Source organism: Triturus cristatus, chromosome 3_1 (genome assembly GCF_964204655.1).
Source record: "Triturus cristatus chromosome 3_1, aTriCri1.1, whole genome shotgun sequence".
NCBI lineage: Eukaryota > Metazoa > Chordata > Amphibia > Caudata > Salamandridae > Triturus > Triturus cristatus.
In genome coordinates this window covers 400,191,524-400,211,624 of record NC_140583.1, presented here as the reverse complement: position 1 = coordinate 400,211,624, position 20,101 = coordinate 400,191,524, and the positions used below count along the sequence as shown (strand labels likewise).

At 46.9% G+C, this 20,101-nt stretch overlaps 1 protein-coding gene across 2 annotated transcripts in view; it reads right to left on the bottom strand.

Moving 5' to 3' along the window:
- AP4E1 (adaptor related protein complex 4 subunit epsilon 1) overlaps positions 1–20,101 on the bottom strand; it is a 417,135-nt gene that overhangs the window by 177,908 nt on the left and 219,126 nt on the right. For both annotated transcript variants that reach the window (XM_085644188.1, XM_085644189.1), the window contains exon 15: positions 18,104–18,218. In XM_085644188.1, coding sequence (XP_085500314.1) covers positions 18,104–18,218 — 115 coding nt within the window. The remainder of the gene's footprint in view (positions 1–18,103; positions 18,219–20,101) is intronic.

The following is a 20,101-nucleotide window of genomic DNA, read 5'->3' as shown; positions in this document are numbered from 1 at the left end:
GCATCGCACTTGCTGCATTAACAAAAACGATGAAAGCGTGGTTGGCATAACAAGGCAGCGTGGTTGGCAACTCGTAGGAACAGATCGAGCACTAGCAGAGGAGAAAGAACAAAAAGGCGGCCAGCCGCAAGATGGCAGCACGTTTACAGACGTCCTGCCGGATGGCTCACGGCACGTCTGTGCATCCGGCTTCCTGAGGCGGCAGAATCGAGTGAACAAGGTGGAGCGTCACGAAGATACCAGGAGACAGAAGGAGGTAAGGCTGCGCGCGAGCTGGGAATGGCGCGCGCCTTTATTTTCAAACCTCTAAGAGGCAGTTGAACTGAAATTGTAAAACGCTACCTGAGAGGAGTAAAAACAATAGAACGGCTCACCTCACAATTTCAAAACAGGCATGTGGGCGATTACTCTGGTATACAGCAGCACAGCACGTAGCATCTAGTGGTGCAGTATGTCACCATACAATTAAGCAGACGTGCGCAGCAAGTGCACAGTTGACTGGAACCACCATTGCGGGTCATGAAATGCAGACCAAAGGAATTCTGACTCTCCAAACACATGAATGTAAAATTAGCACAGTTTAAACACCAATATTTTTTCCTTTTGTGCAGTTTCTCATCACGGTGCCAAACATGTGTCAAACAACTGAATTTGCACAACTATTGTAATCAAGCTGACTGCTTTAGTAAATGTTGAGCTGTGCTTACTCTTGCAATCCTCACACCACAGTGGGGCAGTTAAAAACAGTTCACTGAGACCGTTTTGCCAACATGTAGAGCCACATCGTACCTATGTGGTACCTGTGAATTATCTTCACTGAGTTCGTGTATAACTCACATCTTGAACAGCCACAATTCCTATGCGCAGTGGATACATCCATACGGCAGATTCAAAAGGAAGTGGTAGGGTGAAAGTCAGTCCATTCATACCCTAACATACAGACCATACCTGTGGTCAAGTTCATGGAGCAAGATCAAGCAGGACACAGGTTGGGGCCGTCCGATGACAGGACTCTGGTTGGGCTGGCTTGCCTTTACTCCATTCTGCTTCATGTATTTTTCTTTCTTTTTTCTTTGTAGTTGCGCTGGTTACAATAGTTTGTTTGTAGTCTCTGGGTTACTGTTCAGTCCTTAAGCACAATTGGGTCCAGGTCCGCTCGACGTGAAAAATTATGTTGTGCTCTTTACATGAAGACACTGGTAGCCATGTTGTAAGTTTCTAAGTCTTCTTTATTAGTTCCGAGTCAAGTGCTATCAATAAAGGATCAGCCATGTACCAGCTCCTACACGAGCCCCACCAGGAGCAGCCTGCCTAGCTGTTCAGCCCATCTCCAACTGTCACCACTCATCCACACAGGCACCCAGGCATTCCATTCATCACAGTCACACCAACATTCCGTTACCATCTCTCACTCTGGCTGAGCAGCTAGGAAGACCTAGGCTGATTACAATTAAATGTAATACTCAGGATATAACAGATATGCTGTGAATTTCTCTTTGCGTATGGTGCTGATGTGGGGAAAAGCCAATTCGTGAGTAGTTTTATGAAGATAAGGTGGTTGTTATGTTGGGAGGTAAAGAGTTCCATAGTTTGGCTGCTTGAACAGAGAAGGATGTGCCACCGATGGTTTTTTTCTTGCATCTTGGGATTATGAGGCGAGGTGCCACTTTAGAGCACAGGTTCCTTTGTTGAATGCGTTTGGTGATTTTATTCCTGATGAAGAGCAGTCCCATTGCATGTATTGCCCCCTCTATGCCAGCTTTGTGGGTGATACAAAGCAGCTTGAACATGGATCTTCTGACAACCCGTAACCAATGCAGGGTTTTCGAGGCAGGTGAGATGTGTTCTCGCTGTTTGATATGCAAGAGTAGTCTGGCAGCCGAGTTCTGAATCGGTTGTAGTCTTTTCATGGTTGTTAAAGGTGATCCGTGGTAGAGGCTATAGGCGTAATCAAGTTTGGACAGAACAAGGGAGATGATAGCTTGAACCTTGTGTTGAAATCCCAAATGGGGTACATTAGTTGCAGTGTTTTTATAGTGACTATGCTTGATCTTGCTACTTTGTCCACTTGGGCATTCATTGATAGCTTGGAGTCCATGGTCATTCCAAGGTTTCTTACTTCCTTCGATACTTTAGGCGGTGATCCCAGGCCAGGCGGCAAGCGGGTCATAATGTTTCCAATTGCGATTATTTCCATTTTGGAAGCATTGAATTTGAGATGGCTCAAAGTCATCCACTAAGCCACGGCTCTGAGACAAGTGAAAACTGGAGAGTTTCCAATGTCTTTGTGGCATTCCAGTTGAAGGAGTATTTGTGTGTCATCTGTGTAGTTATAGCACGTGAGGTGAAAATGATTGATCGGTACCAGTAATGACTTCATGTAGATGTTGAAAATCATGGGCGAGTTGATAGAGGCTTGAGGGAGCCCTGTTTTTGTGCAGTACGATTTGGACGAGAAAGGTGGGGTAATGATGACATTAGTTCTGTTTCGAAGGTAGAATGTGATCCAGTCTAGAGCAGTCCCCTCTATGCCAGCTTCATAGAGTCTTTGTTTCAGAGTGTCATGGTCAACCGTTTCAAAGGCAAACGAGAGGTCCAAGAGGCGTTTGTTTTGAGCCGGGTATGTTGCAGCTTTCTAATTTGTTGTTGTCATGTCTTTTATCTCTATATTTCCCCAAGACGCTTTTTTTTCTTTTGTTCTGTTGCGAGGTTTTGAGTGGTATCAGGATGTCAAAAGCTTCCTGTAGCCACTCATATAGGGCCCTATGCATCAAACTAAAAACCGGTCACAAAGGGGCAGATTCACAGAATCTGCTCCTGTGCGACCGGTATATTTGCATTTGGGATGCATCATCCCAAATGCAAAAATCGCAATTTAAGTAATCGCAAATTTGCGATTACTTAAATTGCGATTGCACTCAAGGAATCGCAAATTGCGATTCCTTAAATGCAATGCATAATAATATTTAAAACAGTGATTTCGCTATTAGGGAACGCTAATTACCGTCAAATGAAACTTGATGGTAATTAGCGAAAAGTTTGAAAAATGCACTAAGGTGCATTTTTCAAAGTTCAAGGTTACACACACATGCCCTTGGGCCATATGTGTGTGCAACATGGGGTCACTTAGCAATTTCAGAGGTGCTACAGGGTGTCATCTTGGCACACTAGCACCCTAGAAACTGCATGCGCAATTTGCGAGTACTTATTGAATACTCGCAAATTGCGCATGCAATTAGCAATTCCTTAATTGCGACTTGCAATTTGTGACTCGCAATTAAGGAATTTGTAGGAATCGCTAATTTATTTGCGATTCCTACATGCACAGCCAATAGCGAATCTTTATTTGCGATTCCTTAAAAATCGCAATAAAGGATTCGCTATTGGCTATTTTGATACATGTGGGGGATAGTTTTGTAACAGAATCTACTGTTTCCAGAACTGTACTGGATGTTAGTTGTGTTTCTGAGTGTCCCAAATTGAGTTTTTTCTGTTGGCGATAGGTGGATGCATGTAATGCAGTTTTAGGTGAGTCGCTTAGTGTTGCTTTATGTTCGAAAGCAAGCAAATGGTGGTCTGACCATGTGACTGAAGTTATAGTTTGAAAGGTAACTAGCTTGGTATTAGCAAAAATGACATCTGGAATATTTCCAGCTATGTGTGTGGGTTTGTGGACAATCTGATGCAGGTTCAGTGCGTCTAGGCCAGTGATTATTGTTTTTGGATGGGTTTGTCTAACCAAATGTTGATGTCACCTAGAACGCATAGGTTGGAGTGTATTGTTATCAGGTTTGAAACTGTGTTTAGAAGTGCATCTGGGAATGTCGCCTTGCTAGTTGGAAGTCTGTAAGGGAGCAAGAAGTTACAGGTGGAAGACGGTGTAGGATTAAATCTGGTGAGAAGAGCCTCAATTCTTTATGGAGATGCCGTCCACTTAAGTGATATGTAATGTTTGCCTGAACACAACAGCTAGACCACCTCCTTTTTTACCTATATGATTTTGGGTGATCGTATGATAGCCTAGAGCAGAGCTTTCCAAACTCTGTGTCGCGACACAGTACTGTGTCGCCTGCCATGTGCAGGTGTGTCGTGCGATGACGTGCTGTCTATTCATCGTTAGTGATGCAGTATGGCTGCGGAGAAAGGAGAGGGAGACCGTTAGGCGAGCGCGCGGCCTCGTTCACTTTGCCACGTGCAACGCATGTGTAGTCTGGTCTTCAGAGTAAAGTATGTTGGCGGCAGATTGTTCCATAAGGCAGAGGTAACTTCAGCCAAATGAATGCTTCTTTGCTGAGCGATAACGTCAACACAATGGAATACACACCCACCACTAGATGGCAGCATAACAGCGATGAGTGCATTGATCGAAGACAGCCGTTCTCTGATCGCGACAGGTTGGAAAATGGCACCACGTTTAGGAAGAAGGGTGATGAGCAGGAGGCTAGCAGTAACAATGGAGTAGCAGTAGTTCGTATCACCTCAAAATATCAAAACGGCGAGAATCACTTGTAAACCAAGCTCACACCCCCTCCATGTCTGATTCATCCGGCCCCCACAGCGTCCTCCGAGACCGCAGCACTGCGCCGGGCTCTCTCTGTTAGTAGCCCGGACTATAAACTCGAGCACCGTCTCAGTTTCTTTATCCCCCAGGGCCCAGGTTGCCTTCAAGCACCTCTCAGTCCTCTACGTCAAGCGAGGCCCACAGCTTTCAAGCGCCAGCAGCACCTGCAATTACAGGCCACAGCATACACGAGAGATCCAACCCCCAGGCCCAGATAATCATTTTGTAAAGAAAGGTAGATCTTCTTTATTGCCTCTTGTGTAGTCAACATTTTTTGTTTTAGCCATACCGGCCTAGTCAAAAAGGTTACAACTGTGGATGCACATGTTACATGCAAGTTAGAAATGTGGCTAGGAATTATTTCTTACATCTAAAAAACCCAAGTCAAGTATTTCATAATCGTGAAGTTCTAACACACTAACGCGGTCTCGGCTTGATTCAGCTACTTCACATATTATCAGTACCAGCGCAGAGGTACTCATCTCATTCAGAAACAACACGGTTTCATTTACTTGGAGTGAAAACATTCCTCTCTGAATATATTTTCATTCTCCACACAGCGGTTTAAAATTTACAGTGTTAAACACTAGAGGCATATACATTGGCAGTTCCTATATTAGGATTCCGATATATTTTTTTCTACGATCTGGCAGCTGATTTTTAGCACTTCCTGCTATTTTACCATTTACAGCAGCAAATCTAGTATATCTTGTGGCTTTCCTGATGAAGGCGCAGTGTTGCGCTGAAACGCACGTTGAAGAGCCATCATACAGCCACCATCATTTTTTATTATATTTCTTAGTCTTTCTTATATCATTGAGTGTATAATTTTTGTGACTGTCCAATTTAGTTTATCACACTTATTTCAGGGTGTTAGTTTGTTTGTTTATGTGTAGATCCTGAAACAATCAAAAGGTGTAGGCTGCTACCGCTATTGAAAAAAAGCCTGTAAGAGCCCTGCTGCCTCTGTGGTGTTGCAGGGGGAGTCGAGCTCCACACAGCCCTCTCCACAGATGGTGCGGTAATCCACCCCTCACAATGCCATAATGTGGGAAGAATGTGGGTGGGGGGCAGATTCCATCAATGACGTGCTCAGTGGCCGTGAGCGAGCACCATTGGCCACTGTGTGCGCGTGGATCCATACGCTGACATATATGCCGTTGGTTTCAAAATGGACATGTTGCCTCCAAGTAACACAGAGTATATTGTTTGTGTTCTGGGAATGACCAGGGGCACACGTGGAGGGCTCTGTGCACAGAGAATGTCGTGTTGTGCGTGTAATGTACTGACTGGGCGGTACTGGATGGAAGGTGTGCCTGAGCACTTAAATCACTGGCACTGCCAAGGTCATGGGTCAGTTGACGTCAGCCCAAGCAGAAGGACTGCTCTTCACTTCCCATGGACATGTTTATCTGGTACAATATTGATAGAACAAGATTTCGTTTTTCCTCAGTGTGGTATTACCTCCAAGTTCTGCAGGACGGAATGGGGGAAAACGCTGTAATACTGTATATTTTCCCTTTTTGATGCTTAAAATTTCGAATTATTGTGGTTTTTCGCAACACTCATTTTGCCTACTTTTAATGTACCTGGTCGACTTTGTGCAGGAAAACAAAACATGTGCAATGCTTTCCAAACTTACCGCAGCCAGATGCAATAATAGGTAAAAAATAAGTCAAAGACAGAATGCAAAGGCCATAATATGATTCATCCTTATTTACACATGGCTTAATTTATTTGCACATTCTGGTAGTATTGGTTATGTGCAATAGTTGCTCTGCCTGCACGCCTCTGCGTGCCTGTCATTACTCCTGCAAGACTGCCCCTCGTCCACTCCTAGCAGGGATACCCCTCTTGTCAGAATCTACCTCTCCTGCCAATCTCTCTGGCCCACCCCTGTCTTAGTATAATGAGACCTGGATCTCTGACCCACTCCCCCTCCTGTCACCGCCCCTGTCAGTCCCTCCTGTTTTCAAAATCGCTGACCCCCCTCCTGTCACTGCCCCGTCAGTCTGCCTCCTCCTATTAGCGACATTCCTGACCCCCTCATGTCAGTCAGCCTCCTCCTGCTTTAAAAATCCCTCACCCCCTCCTGTCATTCCTTCCTGACACATCCCTGATTGCTCCCCTTCTGTCAGTGTTCCTGTCTAGCAGCCTTCTCCTGTCAGTCCCTCCTGTCTGCCGAATCCCTGACCACCTCTTCTGTCAGTACTCGTGCCTGACAGACTGCTCTCATCCTTGCCTGACAGGATCTGCTTCCTCTCCTCCCTTTCATCAAGTCATGACAGGCATACTCTTCCTTCCGTCCCCTGCTCTCTTTCTTCCATCCTTTCTTTTCTGCTTGTTGCTACAGCTTGTCTTTCACACAGTGGTTCACTCGGTTCAGTTTCTCTTGCCCAACTATGCCTCCTGTCCGACGGCCTCTGCCACCTGTCAGACTGCCTTTCCTATTGCCCTGCAGACTCTGCGCCCTCTCCTGTCTTTCATTGAGCTGTGGTAAGCAGATTCTGCTTCACTACTTTTCTCCTTCCTGTTCCTGGCAGAGTATACTGCACTCCTACCTGGACAGTTTTGCCAGTCACTGTCTTTGTTAGAACAGATTCAGAATTGCTTTATTAACCTTCCTGCTTCCTCAAATTTGCTTGAAAATGCACCATTTGCCCACTCTTTTTTCAAAATTTTCTTGGAGAGAGAAAGCCCCCCCCCCCCCGGACCCCCTGTAGGTGGTTCAGGCTTGCTCCCAACACTCACTCGCTCGCTCAACTGCATTACCGTGTCGCGAAATGATGCATGTCGAAAAAGTGTGTCACTGACATGAAAAGTTTGGAAAGCTGTGGCCTAGTGGAATGTCTTCATGCAGGACTGGAGCCATATAATCTTCTGACCATGATTCAGTTATAAATAGTATTTCTGGTTTTGCATCGGTGAGAAAGTCGTAGATGTGATGTTTGTTTTTAGAGAGCGATCTAGCATTTACTAGTAGACAGTTTAGAGAATGTGCTTTGGTGATAGTGAGACTTTGTTTTGTAGAAGAGTGATCAGTATTGTGTGGGTTTGTAGCAGGTGTGTTTTTAGTGCTGGTATTAGCTGTACCAGGATAGCAATCGTGTAACTGTTCTGTAATGTGGTCCTCGTCCAGCAGGCTAAGAAGGCATCCCAATGTTTGAGGTTCATAGTAAGTGAGTTTGAGCTCCTCAGTCAGGCTCACACATAACGTGCAAGTTTGTGCTTGCAGAAAGACTGTTTCGGCAATTGACACTGTTGCAAACAGTAAGACACACAATGTTAGAACCTCTACAAAGAAAAGAGGCTGTGTTTCACTAAGTAAACTGAGACTGTGCTTAAAGGTGTGAGGCAAACATTCAAAGACAGTGGGGAGTGAGGGGGTACAGCTACTCTGCGAGCAAAGATAGCAGCTACTGTGTAAAGCTCCAGAGCCTCCCGCTTCATACGGCGACCTACCTCAGTCTTTGTGTCTACCTCCCTACCCTGGTGTATTCAGCCATCCTCCTTATCTCTGCTCGCCTCACCAAGACACCCGAAGGCTGCTCCTTGTTTTGACGAGAAATATTTGCAGCCTGCAGAGCCTTGGCCACACCACGCTCCCACACGGTGGCAGACCGTGCCCTTCTGCATAGGTCTTTCACCACCTGACGGCCCAGGTGGTACTAGTGTGGTCAACCGCAGCAAGCCACCACTCTGGTGCGATATTCTGCCAGCACCACACCCTCGGTGGAGCGGTGCTGGTAGCTTTGCTATCTGGCAAGCCGCCAACTCTGAGTTCCTACCAACAGCTTTCTGACTCCTCCTGCAGCACTGCGTTGAGACCTCTGGAGGCGATAAGGACCTTGGCCTCTATCTCTGTTCCCATGGCCAGGGGTGCTGCGGGTGTGTTCCCTAATGGCAATCCGCCCCACAGGTGCCTCTCTTGGGTCCCCTCTTCTCTGGACTTATTTGGCACCTATCCTCAGCAGTTTTTACTCTTTCATGGATGCTACCTCCTGGATTGAATATGCTACTTACCAGTATGCATCTGTTTTTGGCATGTAGGGCTGCTGACATTCATATCTGTGCATAGATCGCCGCCTAGTGTTGGGTCCGGATGTTTGCACGTTGTTGTCCTGGAAGAGTCTTCGAAGTATCCTTGGATAGGTGACTCCTCCCCTGGACTACAGTGCGCATGGGCATCCTCTCCATCCTCAGATTGTTTTTCGCCATTGTGGCAGTGATGGAGTAGATACAGAAAGTGATGACCATGCTTGCAGTAATTCTGAGAGCTGCAGCTGCGACAGGCGCCGGGGAGGAGGGAGGGCGATATGAATGTCAGCAGCCCTACATGCCAAGAACAGATGCATACTGGTAAGTAGCATATTCAGTTCGAGGCATGTGGGCTGCTGAATTCATATCTGTGCATAGAATACATAGCAGTGCCCTCTATTGGCGGCGGCTACCCGTGCCAGCTGCAGCGGTCTGAAAAAGTGTCTTGAGAACAGCCTGTCCTACAGCTGCCTGCTGTTTTGACTGCACATCTACACAATAGTGTTTTGTAAATGTGGGTGTAGTGGACCATGTGGCTGCTCTGCATATATCATGCAGGGGAATATTTCCTAGGAAGGCCATGGAAGCCCCCAACTTACGTGTTGAGTGGGCTCGTGGTGGAATAGTTAATGTGCGTTTTGCCTTTTGATAACAGATTTGAATACACTTAACTATCCATCTGGCTATCCCTGCTTTGGAGATGGCGTTACCTTTGTGGTGTGGGGCAAAGGCAACGAACAGTTGTTTTGTCTTCCTGAATGGTTTAGTCCTGTCGATGTAGTACATGAGGGCCCTCCGTACATCTAGTGTATGTAGTGCCCTTTCTGCAACAGTTTGTGGGTTTTGGAAGAAAACGGGCAGTTCAATAGTCTGATTCATGTGGAACTGCGATATTACCTTGGGCATGAATTTGGGGTTGGTACGTAGTACGACTCTGTTGGCGTGAACCTGAATAAATGGCTCTTGAACGGTTAGTGCCTGGAGTTCACTAACTCTTCTTAGGGAAGTGATCGCTACTAGGAAGGCCACTTTCCAGGTAAGGAATTGAATCTCGCAGGAGTGTAGAGGTTCAAAGGGTGGACCCATCAGGCGTGTGAGGACCAAGTTGAGGTTCCACATTGGAGCCGGTGGGTGACTAGGTGGAATGACTCGTTTGAGCCCTTCCAAGAATGCTTTGATGGCAGGCACTCTGAATAGAGAGAGGTGCTGCCTGGTTTGCAGATAGGCTGATATTGCGGTCAAATGGACACGTATAGAGGTGTACGCCAGATTGCATCGGTATAGGTGTAAGAGGTAACAGATGATGTTGTGGATGGATGCGTCCAGCGGGTTGATGTCATTATTACCGCAATAAATGACGAACCTTTTCCATTTGGCTGCATAGCAAGCCCTGGTAGTGGGTCTCCTGGCCTCCTTGATGATGTCCATACAGTCAGGTGGCAGGTTGAGATAGCCAAACTCTAGGACTTCAGGAGCCAGATCGCCAGGTTCAGCTGTTGCGGATCTGGGTGCTGAACCTCTCCATGGTTCTGCGTCAAATGCGCGGATTTGATCCGCAGCCTTTGATGCGGCACCACGGAAAGTTCGAGGAAGGTGGTGTACCACGGCTGGCGTGCCCACGTGGGAGCAACTAGGACGAGTGTCAGGGAGTGTTGTCGTAGTTTGCGAGCCACCAGCGGTATCAGCGGCGCTGGGGGAAAAGCGTACGCAAATCTGCCGGACCAGTTCATCCATATCGCATTGCCCTGCGACTGCGGATGTGGGAATCTGGCGGCGAAGCTTTGGCATTTTGCGTTTTCGCTTGTCGCGAATAGGTCTATCTCTGGATGACCCCACTGCTGGAAGTACGGTTGGAGTACTGATGGGTGTAACTCCCACTCGTGCATCTGGTGGCTGTGTCTGCTGAGCAGATCCGCCATCTGGTTGTCCTTGCCAGGGAGGTGTTCCGCCATGAGGAACATGTTCCTCTGAATGGCCCACTTCCACATGCTCTGAGCCAGATGAGACAACTGTGGAGAGTGTGTTCCTCCCTGCTTCTGTATGTAGTACATGGCAGTCATGTTGTCCGTCCGGATCAACACGACTTTGTTGCACAGATGTACTTTGAATGCCTTCATGGCCAGGAAGATTGCCATCAGTTCCAGAAGGTTGATGTGCATCTTCTTCTGTTGTGTCGTCCATAGTCCCTGCACTGTGTAGTGGAGTACATGAGCTCCCCATCCCTGGAGAGACGCGTCCGCTGTCAGTACTATTTGCGGAACAGGCTCTTGGAACGGTCGGCCCTTGCAAAGGTTTTGTGGATTCCACCAATGCAGAGAGTTGTATGCCCGACCGCTCACCAACACTAGGTCTTTCAACTGTCCTTGAGCCTGATTCCACTGACGTGCTAGGCACTCCTGAAGTGGGCGCATATGTAACCTCGCGTGCGGGACTATGAAGATGCAGGAGGCCATCATGCCTATCAACTGCATAAACACTCGCGCTGGAAGCGAGTGATTGGGTTTGAACTTGGAGATCAGCAGTTGTATGCTGTTGATCCTCACTAAATTTGGCTGAGCTGTGGCCGCCAGAGTGTCTATAGTCGCACCTAGGTACTGTTGTACGTGTGCGGGCTGGAGATGGGACTTTGGGTAATTTAGTGAGAATCCCAGACTGTGAAGAAGGTGAATGGTGCGGGACATGTGGCTTGCACATTGCTGGGCTGACTTCGCTTGAACGAGCCAGTCGTCTAGGTAGGGGTAGACGTGTATATGCTGCCTCCGTAAATGTGCTGCCACCGTAGCTAGGCACTTCGTGAAAACCCTGGGCGCTGTTGTCACGCCGAAGGGAAGGACTTTGAACTGATAGTGCTGCCCCTGAACAGTGAACCTGAGGTATTTTTTGTGTGAGGGGTGGATGGGTATGTGAAAGTACGCATCCTTGAGGTCCAGTGAGGCTAGGAAGTCTCCCTGCTTGAGAAGCGGAAGGACTTGCTGTAGGGTGAGCATGTGAAAGTGCTCTGAAAGAATGTACTGGTTCAGGGGTCTCAGGTCTAATATAGGCCTGAGCGACCCGTCCTTCTTTGGAATTAAAAAGTAGAGGGAGTAAACCCCCGTACCCTGCTCGTGGATGGGGACGACCTCTATAGCGCCTTTTAGAAGCATACTTTGCACCTCTTGCTGTAAGAGCGTTAAGTGCTCTGAGGACATAGGACGGTTTCTTGGTGGTATTGTGGGTGGAGTGGAGGTTAACTCCAGACAGTAACCGTATTTTACAATATCTTTGACCCACCTGTCCGTGGTGATGGAGTTCCACGTGGACAGGAACCTTTGTAGTCTTCCCCCGACAGGTGTTATGTGGTCGGGAGGAAGGGAGAGGGCGTCACTGCTTGTTCTTGGGGGAGGACCTGGTGTTGCCGTAGCCACGTCCTCTGCCCTTTGTACTGGAGCCACGATATCCACCTCGGGTGTTTTTATCGTAGGTGGTCTGTGTATTGCCTTTGTTATACGTTTGTTGTGACCCCTGTCCTCTACCTGCCCCCTTGTTTCCGGGGCGACGAAAGGAGCCGCTCCGAAAGGACTGAGTTTGGAGGGCGCCCATGGACTTTGCAGTGTCCGTGTCCTTTTTTATCTTTTCGAGGGTGGTGTCAACCTCTGGGCCGAATAAATAGTCGGGGTTGACGGGCTGGTTCAGTATGTTGTTTTGTACCTCAGGCTTGAATCCTGAGATTCGTAGCCAGGCATGTCGTCGCAGCATGACGCTTGTGTTTATGGCCCTGGCAGCCGTGTCTGCAGCATCTAGTGCACATTTGATGGAAGCATTTGTGAGTAGCTGTCCCTCTCTGATAAGAATTTCTGCACCTTCTTTGAACTGGTCAGGGAGATGTTGGAGTAGTTGCTCCAATGTGTCATAGTGCGCTCTATCGTAGCGCGCGAGGAGCGCTTGAGTGTTGGCTATGCGCCATATGTTGGCAGCCTGGGCGGCAACTCGCTTGCCGGAGGTCTCTAGCACCTTGGACTCTTTGTCCGGGGGAGGAGCGTCACCTGTCGTTTGCGAGTGTGCCCTCTTGCGAGCATTCGCTACGACGATGGAGTCGAGTGGTAATTGTCCTTTGATGTAAGTAGGATCCCCAGGTGCTGATCTGTATTTTTTATCAATCCTGGGGTTTATCACTCGTGCCCTGGTGGGTTCCTTGAAAATGTCCTTAGCTGGTTTGAGGACCCCCTTCAGCATTGGCAGAGTTTTTACATGTCTTTCTGAGGATGCAAAAGTGTCCATTAGAAAGTCATCCTCGATGGTATCTGAGTGAAGCTGTACCCCATGGTTATTTGCAGCACGTTCAATAAGAGCGTTGAACGCCGCAGTATCCTCCGTGGGAGATGTTTTAGCCCCATAGAGTTGTGGGTCCTGTGTATCGAGAGGTGCACTGGGGTCCGCAGGGTCGCCCCAAGTTTGATCAGGGTCCTGCTGGTCATCATGGTCTGTGTCTACATGGTAGGGTGCTTGGTCATCCATGTAGTCCTCCAATGCATCCGTGTCGGAGCGTGTGGGGGAGAACCGGTGTGGATCCTGGTAGGAGGAATGGAACGGTTCATAAAGGAGAGGTTCTGATTCCACAGGCAGCTTCCTTTTTAGTGGGATCCTGAAAGGGTCCAATGGCGGTTCCGAAGTTATTCTTCGGTCGTGGAGAATCATCCTGCCAGTGTCGGCGTCGATGACACGTGACGGAGACGTCTCGTCCGGTGGAACCGGAGTCTGGGTAACCCGTGTCCTGAGTTGGAACATCTTCGGGATTGTTGACGGAGGCAAGCCGAAGGTAATGTTGGCTGGCCCCGTAGAGGTTGCTGGAGCTCCGATCGGGCCGGAACCCTACGGGTCTTTGAGGGCCGCCGTGGTTTTGTTGCTTTGCGTCGCAGCAGGCCGCACTTGGGGCGTCTTTGAGGCTTTGGCACCGGGCAGGTTCGTAGAGCCGGGCGTGGATTTTTTCGGTGCCGGCGGGTCCTCGAGTCGAGGTGTGGAGATCACCGTCGACGTCCTCGATACGTGAGGCATCGGCGTCGTCGAGGGAGCGACGCGAGGCGAAGCAGGCGGTATTGCCCTCGGTGTCGTTGGCGTCGGTAGCCGAGTAGGTTTCTCGGTGCCGATGGCCTTTTTCCGTTTGTCGACTCCGATGTCGCCCGATTCCAGTTCGGCACCGAAGTCCCTCTTGGTGCGGTCGGTGCCGACGCGTTGCGCTGGCGTCGAAGGCGTGGAAGGCCTCGATCCGACCAGCGCCACTTTCAGTTTCGGTTTCGTATGAACCGGAGCAGCTTTCGGTTTCGGTTTTGTGGTAGGGAAACCAGCTGGCTTATGCAGCAATGGCTGCCGCTGAACGTCCGAGGCCGGGCCCGAGGGCGGGGCCGAAGAACTACGGGATGGGTCTCGGGTAAGGCCCGAAGGCGATCCCTCGACCGGAGCCAAAGGCTGTGGCGCTGGTGTTTCTTCGGTTTGAACAGGTAGGCCTTGTTCATCATTGGAGCTACTCTCTTCGGCCCCTAAGGCCTCCTCGTCGTCTCCTACCTCGGTGTCGTCTTCACCTCTGTGGAAGAGTGACTCGTCGCCCTCGTCCGATCCGGGGTCGTGTTCGGAAACGGGACTGGAGGGTATGACTTCTAATTCTTCGACGTCGGCCTCGTCGAAGATGTCTGTTGGGGCCGGTGCCGCGTGCCGCGCCTCGAGTCTCGCCGCTCTACGGTTCCTTAGAGTCTTCTTGGAACGGAACCGGGCACAGGCCATGCATGTCGATTCGTCGTGGTCCGGCGAAAGGCATTTGTTGCACACCGGATGGACGTCGATGTGTGGGTACTTCGCATTGCATACCGGACACCTTTTGAATGGCGTCCTGGATTCCATCGTCGAAGTAGTCGATGGACAGGTAAATGCGAAAGAAGTCAGTGCTGAAAGTTAGTAAACTAACAAAATGCTATCGAAACCCGATCGATAAACAGTACCGACGCGAACTAAAGGCCTTTTGGCCTCGACCAAATATTTTCCTAACTTGAGCTAAGATAGCACATCCGAACCCAATGGCGGAAAAAAACAATCTGAGGATGGAGAGGATGCCCATGCGCACTGTAGTCCAGGGGAGGAGTCACCTATCCAAGGATACTTCGAAGACTCTTCCAGGACAACAACGTGCAAACATCCGGACCCAACACTAGGCGGCGATCTATGCACAGATATGAATTCAGCAGCCCACATGCCTCGAACTTCCTCTACACTTTGTGAGGACACCAGAGGATTTTGGGATCCTGGAAATTGTCTCACCTTCCACTATCTCAGGGCACTAATGTTTTCGGGCAAAGTAACACATCAATTAACCTTCGTGGGGGCTACTCAGGCCACCAAACAGCTCCTGGTCCTGTCTTCCCCAGCCCCATCGGACGTTACTCTGGAGTCTATAACGAGTTTCTTGAAGACTATACAGACCTCAATCACCACGGTTGAATCCGCCACTACAGAAACAAATGCAAAACTCAAACTCTTGAAAGGCAATTTGACACAATTAAGACACCGCATGGATACTATGGAACACAAGGTGGATGACCTTGACCTACAAGTGACGGAGACCATGTCTTGGAGCAATGAACTCTGTAACACCAGGAAGAAGATGACAGACCTGGATGATCAGAGCAACAGAAACAATCTTCGTATTTTTGGGGTACCTGAATTGAGTGACTCACACGATGTCCCCAAGTTCCTTCAATCCTTCCTTCCACAACTGATGGGCTTCACCTTCACCTTCACCTTCCCACTAGAGTTTGAACAGGCTTATCACACTGCTTCTCATTCCACCTTATAGGGCGGTGGCCACTTCTGGTAAACTATCACCCCCATGGAAAGTCAGCTTGACCCTTCCTTTTCTCCCCGTCCTTAAACTCCCAATGCTTATTTCACCATGCCTCATCATCTTGTTGAAAACCTCTCTCTTTAGTCACTCATTGTGAACGGCACGACCCACTTCCTCAAATGTAAAAAGACTCTCACCATAGGTTCTAAACATCTGGATATTGTTCTTCTGCAGGAAGTGCATCGTACAGCAGAGGACTCGGCGGAGCTTAAACGTGACTGGGTGAGCACGGTCCTCATTTCCACAAGATCTGATGAGGACATGACTACGACCTGCACCGGCAAGTATCCCCCCGGGAAAATGAAGTGGAACTTCTGTTACTCAAAAGGCTCCCGGTCCAAGTCCCGAAATCGTTGTTGGATGACAACAATTGCTAAATTTTTTCACAAATCAAAATTGTGGACCAAATCCTGACTGTCAGTTCCATCTATGGCCCTGTGGGGGTGAAAGGCCCTTGGATTTCCAATCTTCACAAGTTGCTTGTGGAATCTGACTCCCATAAACTCATCATAGGGAGTGACTGAAATTTGATTCTGGATCCTCTCCTAGAAAAATATCTCACAGCTTTATTGATGTATTTAATTTTGCACTAGAGATTCTACTTTTATTCTTTAAGTTTGCAAACATTCTCTCTGTTTTATATGAAAGAGCTATACACTAAAGATTTAAGTGGTATGTGGGAAAGGTCATAGTGTTACCATGGATAGAAGGGATAAAGTATCTCAAGCAGCACATGATAAGGATATTGCAAGTCACTGAGGAATTTCATAACAATATACAGGAACGAGGCCGAAAGTCGAGTTCTTTTGTGAGGTTATTTAACTCCAAGGTCAAGTTCAGGGTGCAATAGCCCTAAAATGTACGACAGGGGTACTTTATCCCATATATAACAAGTAGGAGACTGAAATCCTTGTTGGAAAATCACATCTCTAATCCCCTTAATTGCAGGCGACATGTGATATTGCTAATAAACTGTAAGAATGAAATGATGTAGCTGCTCAACTGCAATAAGTGATTATAGTTGAGTTGTGACGTCATAATTCCTATTGACAGAGCCAACAGCCAAGGTGAAAGCCAGTTCATGAAGCATAATTGCATCTGCAATATAAAAACAGTCTTTCTTTCTATAATCTGTTTTTCTAAAACAAATCATGATGTACAGAAATAAATATTTAAGGAAAACATGTTGATTTTTTGCACACTAAAGGTCATTAGAGGGAAAATGGAATCCTTCTTCCTTTTTCTACATATTAAGTATCAGCAATTTTCAAATCCGACTTACATGAAATGGACTCTAATATATTTTTTCTAAAAAATAACAAAATGCTTTTTTGATCTGTTTAATTTCACACTAGATTAAGTTTTCATTCTTCATGTCTGCAACCATACTACTGCTTTCATATGCTAGAGCATGACACCAAGGATTTAAGTGGTATGCGGAAAGGGTGAGGGTGTGACCTGGAATGATACGTAATAAAATACCCTCTGCCGTATATTTTAAGTATTCTAAAAGTCACCACAGAGTTCCATGACCATACAAAGGAACTTTGCCTTTGGGCGCGTTCTTATATAAGGTCACCAAACTCCTGTGTGACCTGCAGTATCCTTGTAATGTACGAAAGGGGGGTACTTTATCCCGTATATCATTTAGTTCAACAGCATCTAGAAGATATTTATTTTGAGGTGTATGCCTAACAAATAAAATAAATAAATAACTGAGTGCAAGATGTGCCGAAGGACCAACGACTGATGAGGAGGAAGCCTTCTCTCTAAAATTCAGGAGTACACTAATCAGAAATGTAGCAAACAAGGTTATCACAAATTATAAATCTGCATGGAATCAGGGGCGTAGCTTTGGGGTGGTGGGGGGTTGGGGTGTTACACCCCCCCCCCCCAACAAAAAAAATGTATTATATTGGAAATAATTGGGAACAGATGCTTTCAGTCAGGTATGGTGAGGAGTCTGTTGGATTTCACTCTGGATTTTTACATGCCCACACTGATAAACACCCAAACTATTGGGATTTAACTACCCTTAACAATCCGCAATCCTCCCTCTTTCCACTGCCTCTTAAGCCTCTCTCGTGTCCTGCTTCTCATAACATATTTTAACAAGATATGCCGGCGCGCTTGTTAGGAAATCTGAAGTTTACCCCCCACCCCTCAATCTTACTGACGAAGCTACGCCCCTGCATAGGATCATATTGCACATACAAATGAAAGGGTGAAGGAGACAATTAAAACAGACAAAAAGATAACATTAGGACTGAACACAAATGTAAACATTAAGATCAATGACATTTTATGTGTAAAGAGGAAACTGATTTTTTTTTTTAAACAAGGCAATAAGCAAAAAATGTAAAGGAGCAGCAAACGGGATTAAGAGGTCTGTACGAAAGCACGACAAAAACCTGCGGTTTGGCAGTCATGAACAGCTTTATGTGGCCTTTTTGCTCTGAATCACGTTTTTATAAGCAGTAGCACGTTTTATATCAATACCTAGGGGTTACATGTGACTGCTACTATAAGGCTATATGTAAACAAGTGGGTCTATGTAGAGCGTATTATGAAAGTGTTAAGGTTAAAGAAAACTTGCAGTTCCTACATTTATTTACCAGTTCCTTTATTAAAATTACCTTTTTCTTGGCGAAGCTTTTCCTCTTGTCGCTGGTGGTGAGGCTTGTAAGGTGCAGCACCACATCTCAGAGCTTCAGCCACAAACTCGTCAAGGAAAGACAATGAAGCATCTACCTAGATTGAGACCAGATAGAGAAGATTTTATTAATAGAGTCAATTCCAAGAAGCTTCCATGTTAATAAACAAGGCATATATTACTGGATGTAAGGCTAAGGGGTTTTTGATAATTTACTGTCCCCTGAAGCTTCAGGGTATCATAACTGAGTGAAGACACTTTTCAATGGGTTAACAGAAGATTTTCCACACTAATAGCTTTCTGGAACCATTGGATTTTCAATAGTAAAACAGATGGAATGGAAATTGTTTGAGAATGTAAATGTGTTACATGTCTGGGCTATATTTCAAACCGTGAGCAAATCGCATTTCAAGGTCTCTTGCACCTAAAATCCTGCATTACTCACCTAAATAAAAAACCAGCACAATTTAATATACGTATGTATGTATTTATGAATGTTATTTCTTTTAACCTAGCAAAAGGCAGTGGAGCACTGTACAGTGTCAGAGACGAGCATAAAATCAACGAGTGAATACGAACGACTAACCAGAGAGTTATCTGGGTTGTGGACGGTTAACGCATTGTGCTGTAGCGCTCTTTAAAGAGGTGAGTCTTCAAATCTTTCCTAAATTGGAGCAATGATGAATCTGTCCTGATGGATACAGGGATGCAGTTCTAAATTCCGGGTGCATAAATGGAAAAGACAGTCAGGCTTTTTTTTATATTAGTCTTAGTCAGGCTTTTTTTTTTTATATTAGTCTTTAGTCTGATGGTGTACTGGCTGAGGGTGTGCAAAGAACCAGCAGAGATGGTGAGTTTGTCTGCAAAATAAGTGGGGGTGCTGGTCGTGATGAGCCAATTGAATTCCATCAGGATAGGGGTGATGTGATCATATTCTTCAGGCCCTTGATGAGACGTGCTGTGCATTGTCTGACTTTAGAGCAAACAGGCAGCGCATGAGGGGCTGGTCCGATAGGTCAGTTCGTGGGCTGCTTTTTTTTTTTTTAGCAATTTGTGGGCTTGTATTATGGTTTGCTGGGCCAGTTTTCACTGTTAATTTCCTAGACACTAAAACGAAAATTGCCGGCAGCAAACACAAATACATGTAGTCTTCCATACCTTGGAAAACCTTTATACAGCGTGTCTTCACAAGTTCCAAACTGCCCAACTAGCAAACATAGGCCACTTTTTTGGTTATCTAATTTACTATAGGGAGGCCACTTATTTTGGTGCCCAGGCCTATTTTCTGCCCTAGTCTTACCCTGGTGCTGCCCTGAAGGGGGTGCCACTGTGGAATCTTAGATGGCCATAGAGCAGGGGTTATTGTCATTGTTAGAAATGGGGGTCTCTAGTTGGCAAAGGTTTGCACCTTTGTTCAAGTAGGGACCCTTCTTCCTAGCCAAGGTAAGGGGGATACACTTCTTAAATAACCCCTGCTCACCCCCTTGGTTGCTTGGCATGAGCAGGCATGCTTATCTCAGAGGCAGTGTGTAAAGCATTTGTGAACACATACAGTATTACAGTGAAAACACTACAAATGGACACCACATCAGTTTAGAAAAATAAGTAATCTTTATCTAAACCAAAATAACAAAAATTCACAAAACAGGACTAAAAAGAAGATTCTTAAAAGGTAGAACCAGTTCTGTTCCAAGAAAATGTTGAATGCAACACTTTTACACAAAGTATATTGGATGCGTCGAAAAATGCAAGCAAAATGGGTCGCAGGGAAGGTGATGCATTGGTTCCATACACTCAGGGAAGGTGATGTGTTGGTTCCTTGCTCCAGGGGAGGTGATGCGTCTGTTCCTTACTGCTGCACAGGGGAGGTGATGCGTCGGTTACTTACCGGAGAGGAGGTGATGCGTCAGTTTCTTACTACATGGGAAGGTGATGCGTCCGTTTCTTACTGCTTCCCCCAACGATGCGACAGACTTGATGC